Source organism: Melopsittacus undulatus, chromosome 4 (assembly GCF_012275295.1).
Source record: "Melopsittacus undulatus isolate bMelUnd1 chromosome 4, bMelUnd1.mat.Z, whole genome shotgun sequence".
Lineage (NCBI taxonomy): Eukaryota > Metazoa > Chordata > Aves > Psittaciformes > Psittaculidae > Melopsittacus > Melopsittacus undulatus.
The window spans coordinates 48985905-49000072 of record NC_047530.1 but is presented as its reverse complement, the minus strand read 5'-3'; the positions used below and the strand labels follow the sequence as shown (position 1 = coordinate 49000072).

Genomic DNA, 14168 nt, shown 5'->3' with positions numbered 1-14168 from the left:
CTCCCAAACACCCAGTCTCTCCTCCAGCACCATCAGAAACAAGCCCAGGGCTCCCACCACTGCTCTGAACCAGAACAGCAAAGAGCTGGGGCAGGTACTCACAGGCTCTGGGCTGGCTCATGGCCCTGCAGCTGGATCCTCCAGGTCCCTCGACCTTCCCCTTTCATTTCGTTGTCTTGTTTTGTTCCCCACCTCCCTGAGCTCTACCCAGGAACCCCCCCCCTCTTTTTCCATCCATCCTCAGAGCAGCTTCCAACATCCCAAGCACCTCTGGCCAGATACCAGGGCCATGGGTATGTTCCAAAAGCAGCTCTGGAGGTCAAGGCAAGGACGGTGGCAGCGTAACCCCCAAGTCAACTTCTTACAGCAGCATCCCTGCTCTTGCTAAAGGAGATTTTGCTGCTCTTGCTAAAGGAGATTTTGGTGTGACCACTGTTGCTGAGGAGAGAAAGGACACTGACAAGAGGTTATGCTACTGCTGAACTACTACTGCATGTGTAGTCCATACAGTATGTGCACTTTTATCTGGCAACAGATATATGTATCAGATATAGAATATAGCTGTTATGTTTATTACTAACTCAAGAGTTTAATGCAGTGAATCAGTCTGAGGAACAGAAGAGATAGACGTCCTCCTGGTGAACAGTGCAATTGCTTCTATTATTTGGTCAAGCTTTGTCACATCACCTACACTCAATACAGGCAGCTTACTCCAGAGCTGCTGCCCCAATACGTGCGAAGGTGCCCCATTTCCAGATCACATGCATTCACAGACAGATCACATTCTCTTGTGCCACCAGTGCAATAGAGTTTCTGAACTTCATTTTGTCAAGAAGCCTGTCAGCAGTGTTTGCATCCACACCCCCCCCCCATCTATGAGGTACAGACTCCAGCTACAAGTTTAGCTTTGAAACTAAAGCTTCTCTCTCAACTATTCTTTTGCAGTCTTAGTGAGCCTTAACTCCAACATCTTTCGAGGAAGCCCAAAGTTATCAATCCCTTAAAGTCCCTACAGGCTGCACTTTCACACAAGCAAAACAGGGCTGAGGATGCTCAGAGCTCATCCATAAATGCTTCTGTAGGATGGTGAATGATGGGAGTCTTTTGCCAGTCCAGACAGTACTGGCCTATGAGTTTGGTTTGTTTCAAAGGACAAACAGTCACCAGCTACTTGGAACCACAGCCAAAATTACAGCATGAGACCAAAAAATCTTACGATTGAAATAAAAGTTCACTGAAAAGTTTGGAGTGCCAACAGGGGATCAAAGGCTGTCCTGGCTTCAGCAGGAGCAGTCATTTTTCTCCTTCGTGGTAGCTGATGCAATGCTGTGTTTCTCACTTTCAGCCTGGGAACAATGCTAACAACAAACCAATGTTTTTAGTTGCTGCTCAGTAGTACTTGCTCTGATCAAGGACTTTTCAGTCTCTCATGCTCTGCCAGAAGGCCAGATCACTGCTCAGGTCAGGCTGGGTGAGCAATTGTATTGTGCATCACTGCCAGCTATTTTCTTTTCCCCTTTCAGTTTCATATTCTCTCCCCTTATTATTTCCCTTATCACCATTATTATTGGCGGTAGCAGCAGTGGTTTGTGTTATAGCTTAGTTATTGGACTGTTCTTATCTCATCCTGTGGGAGTTACATTCTTTCGATTCTCCTCCCTGGGGAGTAGGGGGAGCAAGAAGGGGGAAGTCAGTGAGCAGCTGCATGGTTCTGAGTCACCGTAACAAAGGTCGACACATCTTGCTATCTGTGACTTTTCCTACACTCAACAGGGAAAAAACCAAAACCCTGAGCCTGCAGTTATTTGATTTATAAAACTTACTCCAGAGAGCCTAGTTCCCTTGAAGAGAAGCAGCAAGATACCCTTGAAGTGAGCAGTTTCCAAGTGCACTCTAAGAGGCTGGGAAAGCCCCCACCTAAGCTATGCTGTTGTCATCTGGTCCAGCAGACCACATACATTCAAGTTCTCACTGAATGGAAAGCTAGTTTCCAATTTGTAAGTTACTGTTTTTCACTTCAGCTTCCCCATTAAATGTCTTTTCCCTAACACAGTTAGATGGGGAATGATGCTTTTTGTCAGGTGCAGGGGTGCTGAATACATCCATACATGACTATTTCAGTCATGTACACAGACCACTTAAAGACTGACTGCTCTGCAAAACCTATAGACAAGGAGTGCTTTTAAAGCAAGGAAGATGAGCTCAGTGTGTGTGTGCGCGCTGGACTCCTTTGCTTCTTGACAAGAAAATCAGCCCTCCTGCAGAGGAGGGGGAACAGCTACTTATCCAGTTCCCATCCTCTTCTAGAAACAGTATTCCTCCCGCAAGAGCCAAGTGTGGCAGTTTATACAGAATAGCCGTGGCGAGAGGCAGCTGTAAGACAAAAAAATGACACCCGCTATAGGACTAAAACCATTCAAAATAACTTTATAAATTCTGTCACATTTCTGCTTTGTACATCAGTTCAACCTCATCCCTTCACCCTGCTACTGAAAATTCACAATGCTTGCGTTCTGTTTATTTTTCTCCTGAAAGGCATACACAAAACCAGCCATCAGTGCATTATTTACAGAAGTGCAATGCAGTCTCCCACCCCCAAACTCAACTCTTCACTAACAAGATGCTTCCAACAGAATGTAAATAAACACCACGGCTTGAGCAGTGTTTCTGAAGTCAGTTTATAAAGGTTAACTCATTTCTGCAATCCCCAAGTGACAGAGCGAGGAAAGCTTCGCTCACCATCAAACGGGCTAAAAATACAACATTTCAAGTATTAAATCAGAAGTTTCTAAAGACAATCTGTATTTCGATAAATAAACACAAGGGAACAGTATACAGCTCTCAATGTACTGTATATGAAAAGTGGTGTCCAGAGTCAAACTTCTAGCAAGACAGGTACACAACCTAAAAATGTGATCAAAGTAACCCTGAAAACTGTAGCAATCCGGGAGTCCCAAACAATCTCTTCTGTGTTCCCCCTGGAATTACTCTGCTGGTCTGAGACATTTGATTGTTACTTAGTTCTACAACTGTAGGCAATCAAGAAAAAAAAAACCCCAATCCCAAACCCGAGTTCATTCCCACATGGAAACAATTCAGAAGAAGGTGCCACAGATAAGTCTTATTATGACCTTGCTTCTCTGCACTTTGTTTTCAATGAGATGCAACTGCAGAGCTATTATGCTCTCTGGCATAGTGTTTGCAGCCAGAGTAAGTTCAGTCCAAGCTTGTGCTGGCTGTGGCTTGCTCTAAGTTTTCCACTTCCTGTGTATCATCACCATCAGATTTCTTATGTTTCCTCATGTGTTTGTATTTTTCCACATATGCCTTCACCAGATTAGCCACCTTCATAGGGTTGATCTCTCCACTTTTGCTGTGGCAGATCTACAAGGGATCAGAAAAGGCATTAAGTCAATTATGGCAGTAATACAGCAGTTCAGGCAGGCGACAGATAAATGACAGAGAAGCCCTAAGCTTCCCAGGGGAATCAATTCTTGCATAGGCCCTCAAGTCTCATGGCAGAATACATGAAGCAAAAAACTTGATGAGGGTAAGAGTAGTATTTTACTTCAAGCATTCAAAAAATGGCCCATTTAATCTACTGAGCACCAACTGCATGAATGAAGCAGCATCTCTGAAAGGAGATTTATTTTTACAAGCTCTTCTGCCCAGCCAGTTTTGCACAATCCATGGAAACCAAGGAAGTGTTGACTTTCTTCTTCTCTGATGGTTTTGAGGAAGTGATGCTCAGATTAAAATCTGGCAGTTTTAAGGGCCCATTTTGAGATATGGGGGGAAAGAGAAGAGACCCTTCAAAGAACTTTACACCAGTGTTCAGAAATAAGTTCAGTGACTTCAGCAGCAATTGGTGTTGCTCAGCTCTCCTAACAAACCACATTTGAAGTTCACATGGGTCACGCAGAAGATGTGGAACTGCAGCCACTATCTCAGGACTTTTGATTTATGACAGAATTTCTCAGTGATAGCAGAAATGCACAGCAGCATATCATTTAACTGCCTTGGCCACAGCAGCATTACTTGCTCGCACAAGACAACATTTACCTGCTGATCAGGTCCTTTTTAGCCATGATCTGGTCAGCACTAAGATTTGAGACGAAAGTCAACATCAGCCAAATTGCAAGGTCCTCTTCCAAAGTTCAGGGACACAACACATGCTCAACAAATTAATGCACATAGTATTTTCTCACTTTATCAGAACAGCTTGATGATACTGACCTAAGTTCTTAATGAGAGAGATTTGACCATTCTCACCCAAGGCACGTACGAGTTAACATTTCAGCTTGGCTAGTTTAACCTTAGCAATATTCCAGACCACTGAAAACAAGATCTTCTAAAAGGAACAGTCTGACAGCTCTGATCAGTGGCACTACTCGGTCCTGCTAAAACCAAGTACCACGTTACCACAAGACTGCAGAGTATGAGTCCAAAGATGTGCTACTCAGTCACAGCATGTAACTGCTGAAGCTGGCAAATGCAATCTTAAGTGCGTTTATTGAATGATCTGCACAGCTCCTCCTCTCCACTTCACTGTCACCTTACCTTTTGTACTGCTTTTCGAAGAATGCTCTTGTACTCCTCCTTTGTAATCTCCCTCTTCTGGTAAAAGGGTTTAATAGCAAGTTTCACTTCTTCCACAGCCCTTTCCTGCATGTGAAGCTTCTTCATATACTGCACAGTAAAGAGAAGTTTATTAACTTGTGCTATCTTGGGAATGGTTTCTAAACTTATTTTTCTTAGAAATGCTCTAACAATGGAAATACTCATTTCACTGTTTCAATGATCCAAATAAGAGCCAGCCTCAAATGATTTCCCTTCCTACAAACTGCAGTCTTGAAACAAATACTAATTCTTGCTACAAGGAACCCTTGTTTTATGTGACATTTATTCTATGCCTTAGAGAATGTGCTTTAAGCAAGTGACTAAAGTGTCCACTTACTAATTTTGGTCTCCTCCTTCCCTTCCAATAGCTGTGAAATAAACATACACCCACCAAGAGGCATCAGAAACTAAAAGCAGCAAGGCATAGCTGAGAATATAAAGATTCAGCTCTACAAGCACCCTGAAAACTAGAGTTGCCTATAAATTAAGGATTACAGATGACATCAGAACATATTTCACTATGACAAGTTCATAGAAACTGCTGCTCATGAATGGAGGTTCAGTGGGAAAAGTATCTTACTGTTTTCCGGTAGAAAGTAAAATAACAGGCCAAGAAAGTTCCTGTTCTTGTGTTAACATCCACTATGCTTAAGCAGATGGTTTCTATAGCAAACCCAAAACTTAGCAGCAAGTGTCTACTACTGCAAAGTCTCCAAAGTGTTCTACTACAGCTGCACTTTCAGTGCTGATAAGTAGCAAGATACAGTCCTACCTCCCTGTAGGACTGTTTTGAGAATTGACATTAATTTCAAAGATGGAGGGGAAAGGAGAAAACTGAATGAGAGAAATCTGAACATTCTGACTTCTGGAGAAGTCCTTTCCAAACATTCATGCAAGAAGGTTTCAGAACTTTAATAATGTATTTTAGATGCTTTAATCCCCCTCTGTCTTGTTGTGATGAAGCAGTAGAAAGTGGAATCATCAAATGGAATAAATCCCAAAAGAAATCAAAGAAAGGATTGCTTGCAACTACTGGGTTAGCACAGTCAGTCACCAAAACCAATGGTGACAAGAGGTGCTGGGAAAACAGAACACAAAGAAAGTTAATCCCCCCCCCCCAAATTTAAAAGTTCAAACAAACAGCTCATTAATGCTATGCATTTGCCACTTGGTAGCATTCACTCACTTCCTCATTTTTTGTTTTATCCACTGGAGGTTTGGGTGCGTTGATATCTTCTTCTGCGTTTCCAACAGAAGCAGCTTGGATTCCTGGTTCAGATGCAGTTGCCAGGCTGCCTGGCTCTGGAGTCAGGCTCTGTCCTGCCATGCAGACAAGCGCTGGGAGGCTACCTTGCATGATAAATTGAACTGTGGGCTGGCTGACAGGGGCATAAGGGGGAAGGCTGGAGGGCAGAGGTGGAGTCAAAGGTGTATTTTGACAGTACACCTGTGAAACAGATATAATTCTGTAAATGCCTGTACTTACAAGACAGAGCGTCATGAGACCATGATTTTCAGAGCACCTTTTATCCACTGAGATAAGTAATTACTAGCTTAAATCAGGGAGGCTAATATCCTAGGTCTCTGTGCACCAGGAGCTAACACCAGCCCCACTCACCTTCTACACCTTGTGGACAGCACAGTCTGATTGCAAGGACCAGTGCCACCAGGCCAATTTTTACAGCCTGATCACAATTCAGGGAGAAGCTCACAGCTTCTCAAACAGCACCACCTTTCCACAAGTTACCAGTGGAAACAGAAGCTGCATGTATACTGCAGAATTAAAGAAAATGCGCTTCGTCAAACAGTAAGGACCAGTAAGGAGAGACTGAATGATGGCTGAGGTGTATGGGCTATATGAAATGTACCACACGCAGAGGAAGGCGAACTCTGCTATGAGAGGAGGGTGTTGCACAATGAGGGCACAGATGAGGTGGGATGCCTTCCATGACACTTGGGTGCCAGAATAGGAACCAACCTGAGAGGAATCTAGATCAGGAAACATAGGCTCAGGAATCATATAATTGGTTGGAGGAGGCTCATTTAACTGCACCTGATTTAATGTTTGGTTCAAGTCCTCTGCTTTCCAGGCCCCTTCTTTTGCTCGCTGAGGTTTGTAAAATGGCATCCCTAGGTTCCCAAGAGAAGGAAAGGAAAACATTTGAGAACATTTAAGAATAAAATAAACAGGTCAAAGATTTAAAGCCACTTATATTTTAAACAATTAAAATAAAAAGGATCTAACAACAAAGCTAGCTATAAGAAGGGTTTGTTTAGCAGTCATCAATGTTTTAAAGCTTCTGATAATACAGGACTTGTCATTCTTGAGGCAATTGCTTTTTCCTGGGTTTCTGTATAAGTAACCAATGAGAACCACAAAAGCAATTCTGTCAGCAGATGTAGCAGAGGGTCCCAAGCCAAGCTGTTTCTTGCAGCTTTGGTTTAGCAGAGCTCAGAGGAGCAAGCTACAGAGATCTGTTGTGTTCCCCAGTTCCCAGAAACCTTCACAAATTCTGAAGGCAAAACCACTGTTCTAGTTCACTGCGGAACGGGTGGAACACAGGCGGCCACTTCAGAGATCTGGCTGCAACAGGTACACAGCCAAACAAGCTGCTGTTGGCTCACTGAGCAGAGCTGACCACATGTCCTCTAAAATCCACCAACACTACTCGCCTCATGATTTCAGCAAAGTGCAAAATGCTAACTCTTGGGACTGGAAACCACAGGAACACCTCAGCGCACATGACAGAGCTGTTACACTACAGCCAGGTTTAGCTAGGAAGCTTAGGGCACTGAAACTCTAAGCCATATACAGCCCGCTTCAATTACGGTTTGTTTTCCAAATGAGAGACTTACTTGGAACTTTTCCAGCAGACAGTGTGCCACCTTCTTCCTGTTGAAGATTCCAGGTAACTCTTTTCACTGGTGCTTTTGATTTCAGTGCAGGACCCTGAGGCACCACCTCCAATTCAGGCTTACTGAAATTACCAGTTTTCTCGTTTGACACAAGGCACTCATCTTTAAGCTCCCTCACACAATCTGTTAGTTTGCTTTTGGACGGGCTTTGAATTGGTGCAGCCTCAGTTGGAGCATGTAGGATAACTTCCTTCTTTGGGGGTGGGTCCATCAGAGATGGACATAATGAAGTATTTTCTATTTTAACTGTAATCTCAAGGTTTGTATTGTTACAGCTACCAAGTACTCCTGGATCACTGCTACTCATTAATTCTGTTTCAGCAAAAGAATCCACATTGCCAACTGGAACAGAAATGTTTGTGATCTCTGGCACAGGGAATGCAGTTTCACGGGTCACCTCCTGACAGGTGGGCTCTACCTTTATAATTTCTTGGACCTCTCTGAGTTGAACTGGGGTCTCAGCTTGTACTTCCTCAAGTTTGACATTTGGTTGGATGGTTATGGAAAGCTCTTCTAGTACTAGCTCCTCCTTTGGCTCTCGCTTGAAGGAATGGGGTTGCTCCAGACACCTGGACACATTTTCAGCTGGAGGTTTTTGATCCTTTTCTGGTGGAGGAGGAAGTGATGTCTCTTTTGATTTGTGTTTTCTTTCTTTGGAACATGATCTTGATCGTGGTCTTTTTTCCTTTGATTTGCTGCTTTTGTGCTCCCGAGATCGAGATGTAGACCGAGACCGAGACCTCCATTTTCTCCTCTCCCGAGACCTGGATCTTGATCTCTTTCTGTCCCTTGACCTCAAGCTATCTTTATCATACCTCTCATGGCTTTTGTCTCTTCTGTGTTTCCGCCTTTTAGTCCTCTCGATGCTATTTGATCGGGAACGCTCCCTCCGTCTTGATCTTGATCGAGACCGTCTTTTCTTCTTTCTGTTTTCATAAAACTCAGAAGTACTTCCAGGACTACCTGAACGTGACCTAGATTTTCTTCTCTCCCTAGACCAAGAAGTTTTTGCCTTTTTATCCTTGGTTTTATCCTTCATTTTCTTTTTCTTAGATCGTTCGTGGCTGCTAGAACGGTCCGTAGAAGACCTCCTGCTCTTGGGTTTTGGTGTTTGTGTTTTGCTGCACTCTTCTCCCTCTGACCAAGAGGCAGATCTGGAGCTTCGGTCCCTTGAGTGTGCCTTATCCCTAGACCCTGACCGGGATCTCCTGTGCTCTTTGACAAGTGCCTTTTTCCTTTTTAACTTCTTCTTACTTCGGGAGCTGGAATTTGAACAGGATCTGGAACGTGATCGCCTCTCTGTCTGTTCTACCTTTTGGACATTCTGCTGCTCATCATTCTTTGAGGGACTCTCTGGTTCTACTTTCACATTAACGTTAGGTCTAATCAATTCTTCAGCATTAAAGAACACATTAGGGCCCTCTCTCCTTTCCCTTTTTAAGCACTCTGCATTAGAAACTTGCTTAACAGCAGATGAAGTGCAAGGACTGCTTAGAAAGTCTTCCTCATCCATATTGTCCCTCTCCTCTGTATCAGAGATCGGTTCCACAATCCTGCTTTCTACTGTCACATGATCATGAGACTCTGTGTTACTAGATGGTACATCAGAGTCAGCCCCAGATCCAAACACATTTTCTACCCTGTAAGGGGTGAAACGGCGGACAGTTTGAAACGTTTGAACTTTGGGATTTTCAATGGAAATAGTCCTGGTAATATTAGTTAGTGGAATCCCTGAGCCAAGCCTTTCAGGACTGCTGCTTGCTGAACTCGAGTCTGATCCTGTTGGCTCAAAAGGATCATATATCTCACTTTTGACCTGCTTTTTCTTAACTGAGAAAAGATGCAAAGGATTCTCTTTCTGTTGCACTTTGTCATCCACAGGGCGGAAGGTGTTACAAAATCCTGGGTTAGAAAGTCTGCTGGGATGCCCTGCGTTCCCAGGAATATTGATTTTAAAACTCTCAAAAGAGCTTGGGCCTTTGCTTCTTGAAGTGCCCAGTAGCAATGAACTGCCATGAACACCTGTACTGGCAGAAAAAGACAACCCACTTGTACGTGTTTGTTGATGATATTCCTTGGCAGTTGACTTCTGACTTTCCACCTTGCTACCCTTTCCTGGTTGATTAGTGCTCTCTTTGCCAGTCAGATGGGTTATACAGGAGCTGGGGATGTCGCAGCTTTGGCTTCCTGAGGGTTCTGGCTCCACCTGCTTGCTGTTGGTTTCCTTTTTAATCTTTGGTATCCTGGGAAGCTCAAAGATGTCAATTCTCTTGGAAGGTGGTTTTATTGGCTGCCTCACGGTTACAGCTTTCGAGGCAGAATTCAAATTACAGCTCAGGGGCTCTGAAGATGACAAGTTACTGGCTGCAAAGCTTTTAGAGTTTCCATTACATCTGGGCATTTCATCTAGCCTGGAACCATGCCTGTTCAGAGCAGCTATGTTTTGAGTCTGAACAGATCTGGGTGTCATTGAATATTCTGATTTTACAGTTGCCTTTTCTGATGTGGCCTGTGCCGAGTTTACTGCAGGCTCAGTCCTGCTCAGTGAGGGTGAACGCAATGAAAACAAGCTTGAGGAGGAGGAGGAGGAAGAGGAGGAGGGTCTGGTCTGAGTACTCAGCCCTGAGGAAACTGAAGGTCCAGGAGTTGAGCTGCTTGCTGTGGTCCCTGAATGCACTGTACTTGGTTGGGTGCTACGTCCTGAACTATCATCTGCTCTCGAGTCATTCGCCGATTTTCTATTAAGTGGAGCTATGACATACAAGCAAATAATTAAGCTTTTCAGTATGTAACTGGACATTTTCCCACCAACATTAAAAGAAATACTGAGCTAATTATTTTAAGTTCCATTTTAGTTTGCAGACATACCACAGTAATACGTCGGTCCAACAGTTCTTTCAGTCAGATGCTCAAGGTTTAATGCCAGACAACCTCATCTTTGAGGTAAACATTAATGTTTTGGAAAGAAATTACTCTGTTCTGTAGATATCACCAGATTCGTGTTTATTACCCTGCAGTCGCTGATTGATAAAAATGACCACAACAGAGGCTGTTACAGGTACTTATTTTAAGAATAAAGCTCTAAGCTGCAATTTGAAGAGATTCTTTCCAAATAATAGCATGCCAAGGGAAGCTTGGAAGCTGGAGATACTAGCACATATTCTAGAGCTCTACTTTTGCAAAGAAACTTCCTGCCAAGGTCCTCATGACTGTTCTTCAAACCAAAGTACAGTTCACTGCCATGGCAGTAATGCCTGACAAACACCATAAAAATTGGGTACTAAGATACCTCTGTTCTATCCAGTCCTTCGTTTTTTTATAACGAAGCATAAAACTACAGCTTCTTTTGAAAGAAGAAAACTATCTATTAAAACCAAAATCATCCAGTAGCATCTCAGCTCTGCAATTAAAACAGGGACAAGTAACACTATTTTAGAGCATACCTTAGAATCTTATTAGCTGGATTACTGCTGGCAACCACTGAATCTATCCTACGTATTCAAATAAAAGCATCCTTATGTTTGAAACTATCCAGCCTGTAGGACCAGGGCAGACAGAGATGAAACAGAGAGGCCAATTGCACTATGAAGTGCTATACCCTTACCTGCCTTCTTTGCCGTCAGGGAACCATCTCTGTTGATGACCACATCCGAACTACTCATCATGAGAAGGCTCTGTCCAGACAGGATACTTCCCAGCAAATCAGGCACCGGGGCAGCTTCTTCTTCTTGTTCAGGACTCACAGCAGGGACACTGTTTCTGCATGTTTCAGAGCGGTTATATTTCCTTTACTCTTAACAGCACTTGTTTTATACACACACATTACATTCAAAAGAAACCAAAATCAAGGGCATAAACAGAGGTCAGCCAGAGAAGTTCACTACTTTTTTTGGCTTCACTAGAGTCGTTGGAACTAGATGATCTTAAGGTCATTTCCAACCCTAACTATTCTACGATTCTATGATCTCCTTCTGACAAACAGCAGTTGAGGCTTTTACTGACTTCCCACAGGAACACCACAAGACAGGAAATCATGTAACCATACCAGAAACCTTTGGTAAGTAAATGCCTTTGATCCTACATAAGAGCGGTGCTGATGGCATTGTGTATCAAGGTTAACTTTCCAGTGCATTTAAGATGCATTTCTGAAGCATAAACTGCTGTTCATCACTTCAGAGATATTTCTGTCCCAGCTGACTCTCTTATCCCCATCAAATCACAATCTCAAGTGTATTCCTCAGGCTTACACCACTATCTAAGAACAACTGATGCAGCTTAAACCAGTGTTTAGCACTAGTCAAAATACACAGAGGTGACTACTGGTAGGCCAGCTAAGAGCATGGTATAGGAGGAATTACACTGAAAAACATCAGCAAGGCTCCCACACACAGGACAACACAAACACATGGTGTTGGGGTGTGGCAGTTTTGTATTGTGGGATTTGGGGGGGTTGTTTTGGTTGGGTTAAAAAAACAAAACAAAACTTCAAAAGGGACCAAGAGCCCCAGCTCTCTGAGGGAGCTGCACTTCATTACTGTATGACAACAAAGCCAAGGTTCCAAACAATGTACACCAAAAACCTGTCATAAGATACAACAGAAAGGCAAATGAGAATGCTAAAAGAATTGCCTGCCCAGCCCAGCCCAGGAAACTCACTGTAAAGCAGGTAAACCAAGGCTATAGAAAAGCTGCATTTCAGCTAAGCAGTTCTACCTTCTACACAATGTACTATTCATAATACTATCTTAGTCCTGAGAAACCAACCTTTACCATAAGTCAGATGCATTAGAGAGCAGATATGTAAACCTCTCACATCTTTAATCATTTAAGCTGAGCTCCCCCTATTTCTCCTAGTCTTCAGCTCCCCCAGCCTTTCAGTTCTCCAATTCAGTTGGTACCTGCCTCAGTCATTTTCCCCATCCCTCTTCTTCCCATCATGCTCTTGCTCCCTGTGTCCTACCCCTCTGCCCTATGTCCCTCACCCTATTCCTGAAAACCCACTGTGGCTGTCAGTGGAAGGCACCCAGCAATGCTCCTTTTCCAGCATAGCAAAGTAATGGTTAAATTGCAAGATCAAACAAATTGTTTCTCCCTCTTAAATAAGCAAGAGGGTTTTTAAAGGTTAATGAGACTGAGGTTTAAAACATACTAATGGGATTACTAAACAATCCCAATTACTTTGTGATTACTAAACAATTCCAAAACAGAAAGCAAGAAAAGTTAGGTTAGGGCAGAAACACCAATTTGAAATTGCAATACAATAGTTAGAGCTATTATGAAAGACTGAGCATGTGTCCTTCAACATAAAAAAAAAAGCACTGTGGTTATTTATCTATGCATGAGCATGCACACACACTCTTTTCAAAACACTCCAGGTAAGAAAAGAGTTAAACCAGGATGATCAAACAGTTTGCTCTTTTGTTAGAGTCACTGGTTAATTAAGGAAAATAAGTAACTTGGTGGATTTTTACCTGGGAAGTCCCACTGAAATAGGTCTAGCTACAGGACGGTGAGACCTCAGTGCTGACTGGGAGAGAACTCTCCTTTTGGCACTCACTGGTGAATCTGGATTTGCTGAAGCCTCTTCATTACTGTGGGTAAGACACATACACACACAGACTCTGAAACTGTCTGAATGTTTTTCATGCCAAATGGATGAAGTAGATAATACTGCTACTTCAGATATGAAGCTAGAGATTATCATCTATTATTATTACAAAATATTTGTGCAATATATTTATTTTCTGTGGATAACTAAATTTCACCAACAAAAATTTCAGATGTCCATGCACCTCCCCCCCCCAAAAAAACACCCCCAAAGCTTAAGCATGACACAAACTATGGTACAGTAAGATTCCTCCTGAATTTAAACCGTCTGGAAAAGTGAAGATGAGAAAAGGAGAAACATGGAGGATTCCATTTAGTTCTATGTGAAGTCACTTTTTATTGTGTACCAAACACACTAGCTATGTTCACTTAAAATAAATAAAAACTGACCAACTAGGATCTGACTCCCTCAAATTCTAGCCTTTGAATAACCCCACAGATCTTGTTAAAGGTTTTCAAGAGGATTATTATTTCAGCAAACCTCTTTAAAGGCGGCTGATTCTTTAAAGGCTCAGAAACTCAGCCAAGAACAGGACAATACGCTGCTATGAGCTGTGTATCCAAAGCTGACTTCAGATGCAAGATCTATACACTGCAGAAAGTTATGTGTACAAACAACCCTTGTGAAATATTAGGTCCCTAATCATAATCCAGAGGTATCTTACCTTTCATAAGGATCCAGCTCATACGGATCTCCAAACACAGATAGAGAAGCTGCACCAATATCTGCTCTCATCAGGCCAAGTGAGGGCTCTGCTGGTTTGGACATGGAAGGAAGCGAGGCCCCACGCACAGGTTTACTAAGACCAAGAGTTCTTGCAATACGGGAGCGAGTAGTAACCTCATTTTTCACCTGCACAGATAAAGAGATTGGGTTATTTGCATGTTCAGGCAGGTATGTACCCTGTTACTAAAGCCCCAGATTCTTCACTTAAGCCAAATACAGTCATCAGGTTACTACCGTTGGTAGCAGCAGCAGTGTGCATTTACTGTCTATATTTGTTTAAAAGCATTTATGAAACTTC

General features: G+C 42.9%; 1 protein-coding gene across 5 annotated transcripts in view; it reads right to left on the bottom strand.

The window, feature by feature from the left end:
- Positions 1–2496: 2496 nt before the first annotated feature.
- PHRF1 (PHD and ring finger domains 1) overlaps positions 2497–14168 on the bottom strand; it is a 29780-nt gene continuing 18108 nt past the window's right edge. For all 5 annotated transcript variants that reach the window (XM_031049038.2, XM_031049036.2, XM_031049039.2 and 2 more), the window contains exons 11-18: positions 13809–13996; positions 13008–13127; positions 11141–11295; positions 7477–10287; positions 6674–6750; positions 5807–6067; positions 4561–4689; positions 2497–3384 (exon numbers count right to left, since the gene is read on the bottom strand). In XM_031049038.2, the coding sequence (XP_030904898.2) occupies positions 3217–3384; positions 4561–4689; positions 5807–6067; positions 6674–6750; positions 7477–10287; positions 11141–11295; positions 13008–13127; positions 13809–13996 (3909 nt within the window). In that variant the 3' untranslated portion in view covers positions 2497–3216. The remainder of the gene's footprint in view (positions 3385–4560; positions 4690–5806; positions 6068–6673; positions 6751–7476; positions 10288–11140; positions 11296–13007; positions 13128–13808; positions 13997–14168) is intronic.